Genomic DNA, 18,103 nt, shown 5'->3' with positions numbered 1-18,103 from the left:
ACCCGAGCTCAGAGGATGAAACAGACCACCCGCGGAGGGTGAGAAGGGAATTTTTTATTTTTTTTTTATAATTTATTTACTTTTATGAACAGAAAATGTTTTGCTCACCACTTCTGGGGAGGACAAGGGGTTGACCTTGTGATGTCTTCTTCTGAGAAGCACGACTTCCTCTTCACTGTCGCTGCAACACTCTGCTAATGAGCAAACAGAAAAAAACACATTCGAGCTGCAGAATCAAACCGATTTACAGGTAAATCTAAATAAAAACAGATCAACAAAACGTTTTCTAATTTCATTAATTAAATTCAAAAAGTGAAACTCATGTGTAGATTTATGATTGTTGTCAAACCTTTGTTTTACCAGGTAAAATGTTTGAGAACTTGAGAGAAATGTATAAAATCTAAGAGGTGGAAAACATCACATAAGTAAATAAATCATATGAACAATATAAAACGGCAGGGATGAAAGAACAATATTACTCATGTTCAGAAAATTGCAATATTATAAAATCTAAGCGTAATCATTGTGTTTATGTACATTTTTCAACACATTTTTCCCTTTTCACTCAACATTCCACTAATAATAAAGGACACAATATTCCTCTTTAGTAAGAAATGAGCTTTTGTGGCTTTTGAGAGCTCCCCATTTTGATCGTAAATCTCTGTATTACAAGTCCCTTTGCATAGGTTTATTCATTCAGTGGAAAGTAATTAGCTGTAAACCATAATTGGTGCAATTTATTGAAATAAACTCTTGCAATCTGTCAATCTTTTGTTGATATTCTAATTTATTGAGTGGTCACAAATAAATCGTTGTTTTCTGAACAAACCTGGATGAGGAGAAGACTCTCCCACACGGATCGGTTCTTGCAGTGAATCACCTTCAGCTGGTTTTTGCTTCGCTCTGGAAGAGTCCGGTTCTGCAATCCGAGACAGGAGCATCTGTCTGGGTCCCAGTAACGTAACTGGAGAGGGGAGTTCCTCAGTTTTAGGCTTCCAATTATCCGCTTTAGTTTGTGAAGACGACTTGGACTCTCTGAAGAGTCCGGCGAAGCTGCGACGAGGAGTAGAGGAATTAGAAACAGCTGACTCAGCTTGTTTTTTAGGCGACGGAGATGTAACTTCCACTTCTGCTTCATCCTCAGAGTCCTCCAGCGAATAACCGAGGTCAAAGTTAACAGAGAACAGATCGTGAGAGGAATCTAGTGGCTCAGGATTTGCTTTCACTAAAAACGAAGCTTTATTGTCGTGATCTTCTGTTGAGTTGTGAATGTTTAGCCTTGTGTCTGAGGAAGGGGTTTTGTTTGCAGCGTTTAAGATTTCTGTGCAATCTTTGGCTTCATCTTTGGAAATCTTCTCAGTGCCTTCGTCATTGATGGTTGCCTTGGCTGTAATGCTATCCTCAGGAGTAGGAATATCTGGAATTGTCATTTGCATGAACGCCTCATCGTCTTCAAACAAGTCCATGCTCTCATCCATCTGGGCATCAACTCCGTCTTCTTCAACTGCACAATCAGCATCCATGGAAACACACTCCTCTGCATTGTCAACACTTCTTAAGTCTGTCTCCTTCGTGTCGTACCTGATATTTTCATCCTCGAAAACCTCATCCCAGGTGGGACTATCAGGCTTATCCTTACTGCCACCCTCTACATCGTCCTCATCGTCCACTTCCAAGCTGAACCTGACGGGGAAAGGCTGAACGCCCAGCTGTGGTGAAGGTGGAAGACGCGTCAAAATCCTTCCTGCTTCTAAAATGTTCTCCGGCGAAGGTGGAGATCGAGAGAGAAGCTCAGCTACGTTAACAAGAATGTCGTTCAGGTTCTTGTGTTTTATTGGCGACAGCGGCGCGGGACACGCTTTAGGAAGGTAGAACATCTCCTGAAGATCATCGTCTTCATTATGTTTTGTATTAACTTCTGGAACATCGTCTGGATTTGCAGGATCTCTGAGGGTTTGGTTAACGATGACGCAGTCGTCATCAGAGTTGTGTGATGGAGAATCAGCTTGTTCATCTGGGAGCCTCCGTTTCTCTGGGATCGATCGTGAAGCTGCATCCTCCATCTCTGCTTCCTCGTCGATATATTCCAGTTCGGACCGGGATGAGTGAGACGGTTTGCTCTTATTGTTTTTAGTGCAGTTCTTTGGGGCTTTTGGTTTCTTCTGCCTCTTTTCATCAGCATCATCTCTCCGGAGGTAAGGTAGAAGCTGCTGTTCGTAAAGAGTCTCCCCCTGAAGATGAACACAAACAGTTTATAGAATTATACTACTGACCCTTTGTCACTTAATCATGATGGACGTCGAAAGTGATTGACAGGACTATTGAACAGAGCAACTGAAATTGTTTTCCCAGGTGTATTTATGCTTTTATTTTGGTGAGCTCAGTTGTTTTTTTCCATGTTTTATTCAAACTGTTACCACAAACCAACTATCAGTTTATAGAGGTTTATAGAGGAACCCAAGAAGAGCAAACCGATTGGGTCACTTCACCAATCAGAACCGCTTTTCTGCTCATGTTCATAATTTAATCCAATCAGGAAGTCCCTCATCATTTTGCAACCACATACAGGGAAGCAAAACTCTGACATAACATTTGTTATTCTCAGCTTTTATGACGCGGTAAGGACATTTAAAATTTGTCTAAGATGCTAATTTCATAAAGAAATAAACTAATACATGTTCCCGAACTTTTATTGCTTAAACATCTATTTGTTGTTAGATTTGAGGTGTAAATATATTTGATTGCCTGGCACCTGTCAAACCTTTGACCTGGAAGTGATTCGGCTGAAGTGGGAACCCCACAGGTACCGACGGGGAGCCGTCGGACCCGAGAGCAGGAGGTGGGAGATGCTCAGTCAACCCAGAGGAGAGAGGAAAAATAAACACTTTCCTTTCCTTAACGAAGCTGAAGACATTCATCCACCCTCTAAAACTAAAATCTACCCATTTTTACCTCTGGAGAAAGTTACTCTTACCCTCATGAGTTAATTCTCAAAACAACATAAACAAGATAATATATTAACTCAGTTCTTCCAAAATACAAATCAAAGGTTTTAATCACTTCTGAGCCACCAAATGGTTTAAATCTGAACAACTTCTAATAAAAAGGGGACATGCTAATGTTTTTCAAATGGTCATTAATAAGACAAATATTTAAATATTTACATTTTAATGTTGTTCTCCCTCAAATATTGAGGAAGAAAAACATTTTGCACATTTACTCAATTTACTTGAGTTTCTTTTTTTTACTACTCTGTACTTTTTACTTTTACTTGAGTAATTTAATTATTATAATCTTCTCTTACTTCAGTAAAATTTCTTGATTTTCTACCCACTGAATGAAGAACAAACATGTTTTAACCAGAAATTCACCAGACACAGAAAAACACACCTGCAGTTTTTCTTATAGTTTCATAAGTTTTTTAATGAAAGAAACTGATTTGAAAAAATCTTTTTAGCAGAATTTGGTTATTTTAATATGAATTATTGTCATTTTGGCCTTAAAGTACCAAATTTTGTTCTGTCTGATTATGTAATTTTAAAATAAATTGTTAATCACCTACTTCAGATGTTTTACCAAATACTTTTTTACTCTCGAGTAAAACTTTTGCCCACCTCTGATTAAATTAGAAGAATATATTTAAAGTGGATTTAGCCATTACACTTAGATGAAGATGCAGGCCTTTGTGACGAATCGCAGCGTTCTCTGAATAAAACTTTTTTCTGCTTTCTCTAATCCGTTTACAACTCAGATGATCTGGCAGCCCAACTCTGAGCTGCTTGCTGCTATCGCAACCTCTTATTAACATTTAAGTATTTCGCAATTCACACTAAAGGCCAAACATTTCCCACTGAAAACAACAACTGTGGATTACTTTGGCAAACAAACACAAATGTGTGCATATCTGCAAACTGGAGGGAAACGGACAAGGTTTTCTTTACTTATTTATTTTTCTTTATGAATAAAAATGCAGCTGCAGGCGTTTTAGGGTTTGTTTACATCAGCATAACTCATCCAGAGGCTTAAGATTTTGCAGGTTTCTCTTTTCAGAATGTTATAAAACATATTAGTACAGAATACGTCAAAATTAGGCCGACAGAAACCAAACTGCCGAAAACATACGAGTGTTATTCCCACATTGCTCCCAACACATTTTTGACTTGAAAATGGTTTACTTTTTAATACACGGTGCAATAAAACCTAAAATGTAGTTTTAACATGAACAGAAAGTGGAGCCTTCAGACTCCAGAGTCAATATTTTTCAGTTATGAAATCAAATTCATGGTGGATTAAACTGAACTCTGCTCCAATTAATTAATGACCACATTATGTCTAAAAAATACCGAAACCCAAAATAACCTGGATGATGAAAATAGAAGCAGCAGAGACTCGCTGTTGGCATCATTTTATGTTGCATATTGATGAAAAACACAAAGTGGAAACCCCTCTCTGCAGATTATCTCATCACATTACAATAATTACATGAATTCGATGCACAAAGAAAGCAGCATTTGTTTTAATCAAGCTGCATTTTTCAAAAAATAAAAATAAAAATCTGCACACAACCCTGCTAAATTAATTCATTAATTGCAACTGATGTGATCAGTGTGAGGGAAAGTCTATTTATTCCAGTTGGGATTATAAACTGAATTTGACTGCATTGTATTATAACTTGGATTAAATTAAATTAGAATGTATGTAACATTTAGCAGAGGCTAAAAAAACCAACAAATATTGTATTTTTCCTGTCAGATTTTATTAAACTGGAAGTTGTTGTATTTTTACTTTTGGCTCAGAAACGAAATTCTTATGGCCTAAATAAACATAGAAGATAAAAAAAAACACTGCCGGAGCAAAAGAATGGGATACTGTAATTCAAAAACACAAAATCTTATCAAGTATTTTTGTTTAGTTTCAGGTGTACATACTTTAATACACTTGAAATATGACAAACCTAACTTATAAGTAACTTCTTAGCAAGATACAGCAGGTTATTTTAAGTAAATAATTTCTTAATATTGATTAAAAATGGACTAGATTTTGTGTTTTTGCAGTTAAAACCTTATGAAAAATGTTCTTAAATGGTACAATCTGCTCTAATTTTACCATGACTAAGTTTTAACCGAGTACTTTTAGTGTAGTTATAGCACAAATATCTTAGTGTACTTGAAATAAAACGAAACTAACTTAGAAGCAACTGCTCGGTAAGTTATAGGAGTTTGTTTTAAGTCAATAATTGTTGAATATTGATTTTTTTTTTAAAGTAAAAGTTCCACTGGCAGATTATTTAATTTAGAAAATGGGGAAAATATCTTGTTATAAATGTTAAAATCTGCCAGTGGTACTACAAAAAGGCATTTTTTACTTAAAATAATCTCCTTCATTTTGCCGAAAAGTAACTTTTAAGTTAGTTTTCAAGAGTGCTAAGATATTTGAACTAGAAACTACACAAAAATACTTGTGAGATTTTGTATTTTTGCAGCGTAAATCACTTTATTTTGGGTCACTTTTGAAAACTAAAGCGTAAAGACAAAACAGAAGTGATTTGCCGTAGTTTTCTATTTTACTTGTGTTAAAAAATACATCTTTTTTGAATCAGTTTTCTGATCTCCCTGTGCATGCAGGTCATCCTGGCCTGACCTACTTCCATCTTCCTGGGTTTATGTAACGGTTCAGAGAACCGTTACATAATCATACGAGAAGGGGGGTCTGCTTCAAACCCGGCCGGCGTCTGTTTGCTGTAAAGATCGCAGCGCGATTCAAAAAAATACAAAAATCCCCGTCTGGCAGAAACCGGGTCTAAAGGTCAAATGAGTTTCGGGTGAGCAAGAATCAAACCAAAAGAAAATTAACCTTTTTCCTGCAGAAATCAGGTGAAGTAGGTGATGCAGCAAAGGCGTTGTGACTTTTTAAGGTGCGTACGCTGGAACGATGGGCGTTCGGCCATTTTTATGTTTGCTTGAGGGTTTGTAAATTTGAACATGAGGACAGGAAACACCCACACCCCACATCACGACTCACATTGTGTTCACAAGCTTCTGTGTGGATTTGGAGACAGAAAAGCAGAGAAAATTATGTTTAAAGGTTTGAGGTTTATTCAATAACTGATTATTATTCAACGGTTGCAGTTTTCTGGCCGATCCTTAAAAGGCCTGACCTGCAGATTTTGGTTGATATCATTTTTTAAAAAAATATTGCTAAATATAGCAAGAAAGTTGCTAAGTTGGTAATATTGGGGTGTAGGCCTGTCCAGTAAGTAAAAAAATCAATAAATTTAATGATAAACTTAAACAAGTTTAATAATTTCCATTTGTCTGATTTATTGTTTTCTCTTTCTAACAAAAACTGGATGATTAAAACCTTCAGTTTGGCGTTTTGGTCTCAACTGGCTCTTTTTTTGAAGGACAAATGTATTTACAAAAACTTAATTTTATTTGCTGGCTTGTTTATTTAATTTGGATATTTAAAATATCTTCCAGTTCCACTGTTTTATAACTACGATATAAATAAATGCCCCTGTAATGGAAAAAGCCAATTAAATTTCAACTTTTGTTCAAAACAATATTTGTTCTTTTGTGAGAAGCAGATCAGCTGCTGACCCAGAAACTGCTATCAGTTTTTTTATTTGATTTCACGAGAATAGTTACATAATAAAAAGAATATATATCTTTTGTATCCTCTATATTTTACTGGATTAAAGAGCAACAGGTCGGTGACACACAGAGTTTAGATTAGACTGAAAAATAGAGATTTTCATGCCTTGATGAGGATTTTAATATTCAAATGAAAAGTCAAGTAATTTGTGAACAACCATCATCAGCAGGACTTTAATTGGTATTAATGAGGTGCTTTTCTTTCTCGAGATAATTTAGGAACATTTATTAAGAAGCAAACTCTTCCTGTGATTGGGAAAGTGTTTTCCACTTACACCTAATTTTACCTAATCAGTTCCTTTTTAAGCAATAACAGAAGCAAAGACGAAAGCAGTGGGGTCTACTCAAAGGTTAAGGTTTGAAATTAACTGGAAAATTATGATTAATTATGAGCAACAATGAGAAGAAAATACAACTTCATACAACTCTCTAATTTAACATTTGGAAGCTTGACTTGTTTCAGTGTTTCTCATTTTATTTTGAAGTATCTCTGCTCTTACTTGAGAAAAATGTCTAGATTTTCTTCCCACTGAATGAAAAACAAACATGTTTTAACTAAAAATTCACCAGACAGACACACAGCTGCAGTTTTTGTTAACTTTTCAGGCATTTTTTATTTAAAAAACAATTAAAAAAATTATATTGTCTTGTTTTGTGGCTTGTATGAATGATTGTCATTTTGGTCCTTAAATAAGTAAAATTTCCACTTAATTTTATGTTTTGATCCATCTGATTATGTAATTTTCATATATTAAATGATTTATAACTTGAGCATTTTATTTTATTATTTATTTGTTATTTTTTATTACCTATATGAATTATCATTTTAGTCCTTAAATATCTAAATTAAATATTAAATGATTGATAATTTGATCAGTTTCTCTGTACTTGAGAAGACTTTTTACTTTTACTTGAGTAAAAGTATGTTGAAGTAGTTCTACTTTTATTTGAGTAAAATTACTCAAGTGTTAATCATTTAAATTATCTTTATTGTGGTTTACTTGAAATAAAAAATGTAATTTCCTTTAGTTCTGCACCAAACAAATCAAACAACAGTAAATATTTAGATTCAACAAAGTCCACAAATTTATAAAATATAAATTTAGGCCTTAATTTTTACTCTAGTTTTAAGATTTACTTCAGGTCGCAGTTTGCAGGTTATATGATGACGTGAAGCTTTTTATCAGTCTGTTTTTCTATATTATTCCTCTTGGATCCATACAGGTGATTGTTTATCTTTTATTATTCAATAAAATAAAGAGGTAACAAGAGCCCACCTTACTATAATCTCTGACCCACTTACAGGGATTTGGACAAATTCAGGGTCTCATCTGAGACATGAGCAGATGGTGAGACAAAGCCAAGAACTATCTGGTTTTCCAAAACAAAACCAGTGATGTGATGATCGATAATGTTCCAGGTAAATGCAACGATTACTGGGTTTTAAATGACATCAAAACAAACTGGCTTGTTTACTCATTTCTGTTCCAAATGCTTTCAAGGTTTATATCATGGATGATGTGCAGTGGCTTGAGGAAATATCAGAAATGTCAGCATAAAAAAAGTAGAAAATATTTAACTCAAAACGTTATGAAACCTCTTTTATGAAGGAAAATATTCTTAGAAATGTTTTTTCTCTAGTTGTATAATAAAAAAAGTTCCCCAGTGTTTGTACTTTGGTGAGTTTGGTTAGTAATAGAAGTAGCAGAAGTACTTGAAAGTAAAAAACAACAAAAGAGTAGAAAATATTTGACCCACTTTTCTTTTATGAAGGCAAATATTTGGGACCATTTTTAAAAAGAATAATATTTTTTTCTCTAGTTTGTATCATTAAAATATTTTATTTTGTCCAGAGCAGATAAAAGAAAAGCATTTACAATATTTTGCATTTTTCAAAAACGAGAGAAAAAAATCAAAAAGAACTCCGGCCCTTTGAGAGTTTTCATTTTGCCCAAAACGTTTGAACAAAAGTTGCACCAGCTGCAGTATTGGTGCCGATCACCGATCTTTAAAAAGCCGATTCCGATTTTGTCCGCTACGGATTCTTTACCTGGAAAGTCAGCGACAGTGTTAACCGCATTCATTCTTCATGATTAACCTAAAATAAAATGGTTTGTAGTTTGTGTTTACGTTACAAATGTGATAAAGTTCAAAATTCACAGTCAAAATAAGCAATAATATCTAAAAAGCCATCAGGCTACAAAAGTATTTTTTCCATCTCATTCTTTCAGCTCCATCATCAAGTCATAGGAAGTTTGGCTTAATTACTTTTGCGTAATTCTGCAGATAAGTCGTCACTAATCATATGCCTCTGCCGTGGGGAAACAAAAAAACGGGGAAAATGTGATTCTGATATTCGATTTGAGTTCACAGAAAGGTTAAAATAGATTTCGAAGAAAGCAGCTGTTGTATTTTTAGTGCCTCCCCTTTATAAATGTCGGCTGAGGGGTTTTTTACATTTATTTTTGGATGTAACTGAATGGAGATACGACGCTACAGACCGGAAACAGACGGGGTTTTTTTCCAGATTTTTTTAACCAAATCCACAATGAAGCTTGTTTATCATTCAAGGAATTTGGCTTTAACGTCACAACACCACATTTAGCAACTCCAAACAAACCACAGTTGTATGTTCATCAGCAAAGCAGCTGACTCCTCTCATCCATGTGAGTTTATAACATTTGAGTTTCCTTTGGCTAAATGCTCACTACTGTCTCTCCATTATGAAACCAAGCAGGATTTACGCAAGATGCTTGGGACCATTTATGAAACCATTTTCCCATCACCAGGCACCTGAGCTGTGTACACTCTGAGTTACAGGATTGTAGGAAGAAACTAAATTCAATTTATGATAATTAAACTGCAAAAAAATGAGTGAAATGTGTAAAAAGCTGTAAAGCTTTACTACCAAATGTATAAGTTTTGATACAATTCCATGAAAAACCTGCTGCACTTGATGAATAAGTTGTTAAATATGTTATAAATCTTTATAGAAATACACATTTAGTGAGCAAAATTGTTTTTAAAATGGTAAAAATGGTGTAAGAGATGCATTACTTTTTTAAGATGATACTTATTTAAAAAATATATTTTACTCAGTTGACATTCTTTGTATTGGAGTATGCTATTTTTGTTAGCAGAACAGTATTTTATGTTGTAATTTTGCTTTTACTGTGCAATATATTATTAATTTTGTGTTTTTAATATGATTTCCCCCATTTCTTTTGCAAATTACTCATCGTTTAAAAAAATATAAATGTTCAAATACGATTAGTAGAAAAAGGTAAGCACCTGTTAATGTCACATTTTTTTACTGAATCAAACAGGAAGTGCTTTTAATTTGAAAAGAGAGCAAGTTGTCATAGTTTATTTCATTCTGAGCCCTTTCCTAGGCTTAAATGTGAGTCTAAACTTTCACACCAACCATTATTGTAGTGAAGAATGTTGTTTGGTTGCAGTTTGTCCTCTTACATCCCCCCAAGCTAAATGCTAACGCTACAGACGGCCATTGTCTTCGATTTCAAGGGGTCGTCTAATGGCATTGATGTTAGAAAGTCATAAAAATGTGGCTCCCCGGGAGACGCTGTGTGAAATCTTCTAGACTGTAAACAAAGCCACCATTTGAGAAACTATTACAACTGCAGCTAATGATTATTTTAGTAAACTGATTATTCTGATGATTAATCAGACAGAAACAATTCTGCAAATTTTTGGTTTAACCATTTAAGCGTCTTTTTTACTATATTTTTTTTACTCTTTTACAAGAAATACATAAAAAATGCAAACAAATAACAGCAGGCAGTTATAAAGGCTTCCTCGCCCGACCCAGCAGGCCTCCCTTGTTGCCCCTGCCCCGCCACGCGAACCTCCACACGCGCTTCCTGTCAGCCATGTTTTTGGGATGTTTTCCCCTGAATGAATGTGCTTATTTAGGTCAGACTTTTTATTATTTTAGGCTTTTCAGACATCTTCAAATTGGTGCTTACTCACCTCAGTCTCGTCTCTCATGCCGTCGATGAGCTGCATCACCGCAGTGAAGTGGCGGCAGCGGAGGGAATGATCAACGGCATGGAAAGGGAGCGGTTTGTGCTGCCAGTGTCTCCATTCCCACAAAGACAGCTCTCTGCATGATGGTTTGTCCCTGGAAGTCTCCTCCTTTTTCACAAAAACAGGAATTATATTCAAGTTTTTTATCTCTACTTTCAAATTTCTTGGACACATTTGGAAAGAAATGCTATGTGTAAAATTAGCACCGAGTTCAGAGATGCACCAGTCCTCTTGTTCCAGTGCCGATACTGACAAAAATTGTTTATCGGGTATCGGTGACGATGTGCCTGAGCCATGAAAGGCAGATCTATCCAGTCTAATTCTATGCTTTGTGCTCTGAGCAACATCCAGGTTTATATATTTTAAATTCCTAATTGGACTTTCTGAATCATTTGAAAGAAGGTTTGTTGCAGTTTATGTTTCACGTTTCACCTTTTTCTTCCGTTTCAGTTTCTTTATTATTTATTCTACATTGGCTAATACTCCCAATTACACTGACTGAACCAATTAAAGTTGGGTTTATATGTCTGACCAAGCTTGTAAAGATATTGGTGTGTTTAAGTGAGCTGTACTGGTGTAGTTATCAAATAAATGTGTAATTCAGTACTTTTGTGTTTGTTGCATTTTAAGAGAATTCAGCAGGTTTAGTATCGGATCAGTACTAAACCTCAGATATCCGTATCGGTATTGGAAGTGAAAAAAGTGCATCCTTAGATGAGATGTTGGAAGACTAAAGGAAAAGAATGGAACCTGAGGAGTTGAGTCACTGGGAATGGACATGAAGTGGGACGGCTTCAGAGTGGGATGAGCCTCGTGTTCTTCCAGCCTCATGGTGGACGACCACAGAGAATATTCTGCTCTGCTCAGAAAGCCGTCTGAAGTGGGGCTCTCCTGTCGAACTGCACACACACAAATTTCAGGAAGTCGCATTCAAACGAGCGTCTGAGACATTCAGGGTGGAGTTTCCTGCCATCGAGACACTCACTCAGGTTTTGAGGGTGGATGAGTGAAGCCCGTCCCTCAGCGTGGGACCTTCGGCCTCTGACGGACCTCCTGCTGCTCTCTTTGTGGTCAAACTGGCCTGAGGTGATGTGCATTTTATGCAGCTGGGGGTTCACGCCCTCAGGCAGCATGCGGGGGCTGCTGGGATACATGTGGAACCCGTTTCTGTTGCCGGTGATGGACTTGTACACGCTGCGCTTGTTGCTTTGGCTCTGATTGTAGGTCTGTGGAAAACAACGACTGTCAACTTGCAAACCCGAATGAAGTTGGCCTCCCAACGTTTAACAAAATTGGTGCCAAACGTTTGTGCAGAAATGTTTTTTGTTTGTGCTGCTTTTGTTCTGAAGATATTAATAAATGTTTCCAGGCATCATCAGAGGTCAACCGGACAAACCCACCTCCTTCAAGTCAGACAAATATGGAGTTGGTGGAGCAAAGATTTTTGTTTTGAAGATATTAATATAAGTTCAAAGGTCAACCAGCTACCACAGATTTGCAAAATAAAATAAAAAATTGGTCTGAATCAACTCTGCAACTTTGAGCTATGTTTGTGCAGCTAAATATTTTGTTTGTTTGTGGTGCTTTTGTTTTGAAAATATTACTGAACGTTCAATGGTCAAAAGGTCAACCAGCTCCCCCAACTTATGACCTTTCATGACCTCTGAAAATGATATGAATAGCTTCAAAATTATAGCGGCACAAACAGAAATAATGCTGCACAAACGTTTAGCACCAATTTTGTTTGACTCAGGTAAAGAGGGGGGGTGGCTGTCCTTTGGATTTTTAAACTTTCATTAATTTCTTCAAAACAAAAGCAGCACAAACAAAAGAATTTGCTGCACAAACATGGGACACCGATTTTGTCAGATCTTAATAGAGTTGGGAGATTAACTTCTCTCAGGTCAGTAAAGGTGCTGATCACAGACGGAGGCCCACCCGCTCCTCCCGCCCCTCTGTCAGGATGACGACGATTCGTCCTTGTCGTTTACGGCCGGTACGCCCCATTCGCTGCACCAGGCGGATGGGATTCTTCTGAGCGTCGAAGCACACGATGAGGTCCACCTCACCGATGTCCAGCCCTTCTTCCCCCACACAGGTAGAAACCAGAGTGTTAAAGCCCCCCTGCCGGAAGCTGTGGACCACCTGTAACATAATTCACCGGGGATTTAATGTCCTGTCTCTTAGGGATGGACAATAAATCAATAACAATATATATCGCAACACAGACATGATCAATATCAATGGATGATAAAGCTGATAGAAAATTCATCCATCCATCCATTTTCTGTACACCCTTGTCCCTCAGTGGGGTCGGGAGGGTTGCTGGTGCCTCTCCAGCTAACGTACCGGGCGAGAGGCGGGGTCACCTGGACAGGTTGCCAGTCTGTCGCAGGGCAACACAGAGACACACAGGACACACAACCATGCACACACACACTCACACCTAGGGGCAATTTGGAGAAACCAATTAACCTGACAGTCATGTTTTTGGACTGTGGGAGGAAACCGGAGTACCAGGAGAAAACCCACCATGCACAGGGAGAACATGGAGACTCCATGCAGAAAGACCGGGGCCGGGAATCGAACCCAGAACCTTCTTGCTGCAAGGCAACAGCTCTACCAACTGCGCCACTGTGCAGCCCTGATAGAAAATTCAATATAGAATATTCACTAAACTCAATTTCTTACAACCAGGTAAATAAGTAAGTTCAACTAACTCGCTCACTCTTTGGTTATCTAGCAACAACCTGATGCGAAGGAGCAGCTTAAGGTTTCGCCTCATTACTGCTTAGAAATAAACAACTGCATGAAGTGAAAACTGTCGATAAAACAGGAAAGGTTATGCCAGCATTTAATCCAGCTTTTGTGGCATCCATGCATTTATTTGAGCTTCAAAGTATAATTTTGACTGGTAATAACAAAAGAAAATCCACCCCTGATTAAATCTTCTGCACAAAGATTGATAAAATAAGTGCTGATAAAACATTACTGTCAACTCTTTGTCTCCTAATGCTGTATACTTAGAAAACCAGTTTTGACCTCCAGTTGCTCCTTTTGGGTGAAGCCTTTGACGCCCTTCCCAGCAGAGGCTTGGCCCATAAAGGTCATGACCCTTATCAGTGGCGCATGTCGGTTTAGCATGCTAGCGATCTCCTGGACGCTTTCCCGAAAAGAGGAGAAGATCATCACTCGTGTGCTTACTCCGTCTGCACCAGAAACAAGAAAATGGGACAGAAATAAATCTGAACTTTTTCAGATTTATTCAGCGTTTAATGTGCATGGTAGTGGAATAAATATGTCTAAACTAGAAGAATCATTCAGTTTGTGAGTCAGGGCTTCGTAGTGCTATATAATAAAGGAGGTTACCATTTGTCCCTGCTGAGCTCTGAGCCCACGCGTTAAAGTGCTGCAACACCACCTCCTCCAGTTTTTCCAGTTTGGGATGGCTGTAAATGAACGGACCTGGAAGAAGTCAAAGAGACAAAAAACTGGTCAAAAATAGAAGCTTGGTATTTATTTTTCTTCCAGAATGGAGGAAAGAACAGCAAATGTCTTAGGCAAGTTTATTTGTGTAGCTCAAGTCAGCAATAATTTCTGGAAAATGCACAAAGTTTCCGAACTGATGACATAAAAAAATAGATCTAAAACATATTAATGCTGCATTTAGTATTATTCTGTGGTGTCTATTCAATGCGATTCCATTAAAAAAACTGCATTTGTTATTATGTATATATTTTAAAAAACACAAGTTGGTTCTTGTATCATTTTAGCTTTATATGATCGTATTTGCGTTTGTGAGGCTATGATTGCAGTTACTTAAAAATGAGCTTAAATTATTTGACCAAAACCAAAAACTGAACAGTTTGAATGAAAGTTTGTTGTGAAAAGCGCCATGCTTAAAAAGGTTTGAGCTCTGAGTTTGAGTGTAATGAGTGACCCATGTACCGTCTGGTGGCGTCAGGAACATCGTCTCCATCTCCTGGTACAGATCCATGAACGTCGGAGTCTTCTGTAATTCATTCTTAGCTCTGGACATTTCTGAGCAAAACAAAGCAGAACAAAGACTCACGTTACACACAAACCAACAAAATCAAGCTGAAGTGTGGAAAAATGCTCTTAGCATGACATAAGAAAAAGGAACGGACCTCTGGATCCGTCCATGATTCCCTGGATGTAGAAGAAAAGCGACCGGAGGCCCATCTGGGTCAGCAGCTCGTAGCCGTGGTACAGGCTGATGCAAAGGGCAAAGTCGCCCTCCAGCACTCCCTGGTGAGAACCCTAAAGGAGCAACCCGCCATGAATCAGCCAGGAAAAACCCAGACCAGCTGAAGGGTAATAATACGTCATATTATCATCAAATGCATTAGCAAAAACATGTCAAAAATATATTCTGTGGAATCCAACAGTTTGACAAATATAGTGAAGAGCCTCATGTCAAAGGCAACATTTTAAAAAATATACTTACAAAAACAGTGGTTTCTGATGTTCAAATGGAGTTTAATCAGTAAAATAAAAGTGAAATAAACTGAGAAATCTTAAAAAAAAAAAAAGAGTCCAGATGTGCAAAGTGCAACAATTTCTGCCACCTGCACTGCAAAAACATAAAATCTTACCCAGTATTTTTAGTCTAGTTGAAATGAGACTAAACTAACTTACAAGTTACTTTTTAGAAAGATATAGAAGCTTGTTTTATGTCCATAATTCCTTAATATTGATGGAAAAAGTACTTGTTCCCATGTTATAAGTGAAATAATCCCATTGGATCAAGCACTTTTTAAAATAAATATCAAGAATTATCGACTTAAAAGAAGCTCTTATAACTCACATGATATTTGCACTAGAAACTAAAGAAAAATACTTGGTAAAATTTTGTGTTTTTGCAGTTTGAGCTGAGGATAAAAAGTACTGATCCAAGTTCACCTATGACAAGACATTTTCCTTTGTAATAAGTGAAATAATCTGCCAATGGAACTAGAACTTGAATTATTGACTTAAATCAAGCTTCTATATCTTGCCGAAAAGAAACTTGTAGGGTAGTTTTCCATTTTTTACAGTGTACCAAGATATTTCCAATGGATACAGACAAAAATACTTGTTATGAATTAGTGTTTTTGCAGTGCAGTATTTGAAAACCACGCATTATTTTCTGGTCTGTAAGGTGACAAAATGTGTAAAATCCAGGAAAACTTTTCTTTTCCGTTTCTTTTGAGCAGTGAGAATCGTACGGATGATGCAGATGACCGGTTATAAGTGAACAGAATTGAAAACACAGAGGTTTCTAAAAGAGCGCATGCCTTGATGTGCGGCGGCGGGTTCTTGCGGAACTGATCCCTGGCTAGAATGAGCTGGTACTTGCTGAGCGTCCGCAGGTCCTTGTGGCCCATCGCTCGGTTCTGAACCAAACGGGACATGAACTTTTCCAGAACCTAGCAGGACGCAGGGAGAAAAATAAAGTATAATTTAGTGGTACTTCCTGTGAAGAGAGGAAATAAATCAGCCCAAGAGCAGCAGCATGTCCACGGAGAACAGGTTTGACACAGTCGTTACCCACTGACAGGTTTTATTCTTGATAAAAACTAAAAGATGTTTTTGAATTCTTTTTTCCTTTTGCTTGTCCTCGTTTCCAGCTAATGGGAAAGCATCCATCCAATTTCACAAAGGCTTTTTATCCTCACAACTGCAGATAATGACAGACGAGGTCATTACGACTTCAATTCCGTCTGGGTGAAATTTCTGCTCCACAAATTGAATAGAACAAAAAAAGAATGAAAGAAGTGGGTTATTCACCGAATTTATGTGTACAGCAAATAATAAATCCAGCTTTGTAACACGTGAAAGGCAATTTGACTTGCTTTGTGGCCGTTGCAGCATCACAATCTACAAGAGAAGAAAACAACCAGGAAGCATCCGTCAAATTAAAAAAGTCGATTAAGCAGAGCCCAATTATTCCTGCTCTTATGAAACGCTTTCTCTCGAAATGTAAACGCTTCCTTACATCTGCCCCACTTTCCTGAACAAAGGGTTGAATAATCTGAGCTACAGATTGAATGATAACCTGAAAACCTGCTGACATTTCAGAAAACACCAACAGCCAGTCCAGCGCATTTGATTAAGCAAACACAGAGAGAGAACCGACCATCTGGTTGGATCTGAGCTTCAAAACAACACTCAACATCAGCTGTGCTTTAAGAATTACCTAAAGGACGACTAGAAAGAATAGGAGCAAAAACTAATAAAAAAAAATCTAATTTTTAACATTTTCCAACTCCAGTTTTTGAGTTGCAATAAAATGTAATTCTCAGATATCATTAAACAGACAAAATTCTTAATCTGTTTCATGTTATAAACTAAAATGAATGAATTACAAACGCAACTAGACGGAGATTAATTAAACTGAATAATATGACACAGAAAAGACAAGAAAACTTTCCACTGAAGGAGGCGAGTTTCATGTCAAGTTTTCCATTAATGATCTCTGAACATTTCCACATCTTTCTTTTATTGCAACAATAAGGAATAAGTGAAAAGAAAATTATAAATCTGATAAAGTAAATAAATGCCACACGTGTAATGTTTTTATTAACTGAAATATTTAAATGCATAATTTTCCTTCCACTTCACAAATTTGCACTTCCTTCAAAAACTTACTGAAGTTTGCTGTTGACAAAATGTGAAAAAATTCATGGAAACTTCTGCAAGGCCCTGTGAATATCTCCAGAATCACGCCTGTCTATGTAATGCCTCTTCAGCCATCATAAATGAATATATTATTCACTCTTGTCGCATCTAATCTGAAATTTTACTCAGAATTTATTTATTTTTTGTTAACTTTTGATTTAATAAAACTAAGCAGCAAACCACAGGTGGGGCTGTTGCAGTAAGTTCAGGTGAGATGTTGACAGACAGGAAATCCAGGTTTTAGAAATTAGTTTCTTGGCTCCAAACCACAGAAAAGGGTTTCTGCCTGGTGAAGGTGTGAAGGGAATGATGTCAACACAAAAGAAAATTCAAAACTCTGTTTTAATTTTGAAATCCCACATCAATTAATTTCAGTGAGTAAGACAAATGTTTGAAGGCGAGTCATTATGCTTCCCTGAACAGGTTAGAAAAGTTCTATACAAAACACGTATAAAACGTATGAAACATTTCAGATTTTTGCACAAAAATCATTCTCAGATAATGGGATTTTAGTCTGGACAGTTCTGCCCGTTTTGAACTGTTTTAGGGCCGCCTGTCACTTTAAATCTAGTAAAACCAGCTGACCGCAGGAGCTCCGCTTGGGTTGCTAGGTAACGGACGGGTTTAGCTGGAGTTGCTAGGTAATGGACGGGCTTCGCTGGGGTTGCTAGGTAACGGACGGGCTTCGCTGGAGTTGCTAGGTAACGGACGGGCTTCGCTGG

General features: G+C 37.1%; 1 protein-coding gene across 2 annotated transcripts in view; it reads right to left on the bottom strand.

Moving 5' to 3' along the window:
* The window catches only part of fancm (FA complementation group M), a 49,780-nt gene that overhangs the window by 9,792 nt on the left and 21,885 nt on the right, over positions 1-18,103 (bottom strand). The window contains exons 5-15 of one of the 2 annotated variants that reach the window (XM_008399922.2): positions 15,998-16,129; positions 14,849-14,981; positions 14,649-14,741; positions 14,070-14,165; positions 13,743-13,909; positions 12,639-12,845; positions 11,686-11,926; positions 11,451-11,599; positions 10,644-10,808; positions 830-2,231; positions 109-194 (exon numbers count right to left, since the gene is read on the bottom strand). In XM_008399922.2, the coding sequence (XP_008398144.1) occupies positions 109-194; positions 830-2,231; positions 10,644-10,808; positions 11,451-11,599; positions 11,686-11,926; positions 12,639-12,845; positions 13,743-13,909; positions 14,070-14,165; positions 14,649-14,741; positions 14,849-14,981; positions 15,998-16,129 (2,871 nt within the window). The remainder of the gene's footprint in view (positions 1-108; positions 195-829; positions 2,232-10,643; positions 10,809-11,450; positions 11,600-11,685; positions 11,927-12,638; positions 12,846-13,742; positions 13,910-14,069; positions 14,166-14,648; positions 14,742-14,848; positions 14,982-15,997; positions 16,130-18,103) is intronic. The other variant, XM_008399923.2, reaches the window with a different exon arrangement.

The sequence above is a fragment of the Poecilia reticulata genome, linkage group LG22 (genome assembly GCF_000633615.1).
Source record: "Poecilia reticulata strain Guanapo linkage group LG22, Guppy_female_1.0+MT, whole genome shotgun sequence".
Lineage (NCBI taxonomy): Eukaryota > Metazoa > Chordata > Actinopteri > Cyprinodontiformes > Poeciliidae > Poecilia > Poecilia reticulata.
Note: the sequence above shows the minus strand (reverse complement) of the source record. Positions and strands in the feature narration are given on the sequence as shown.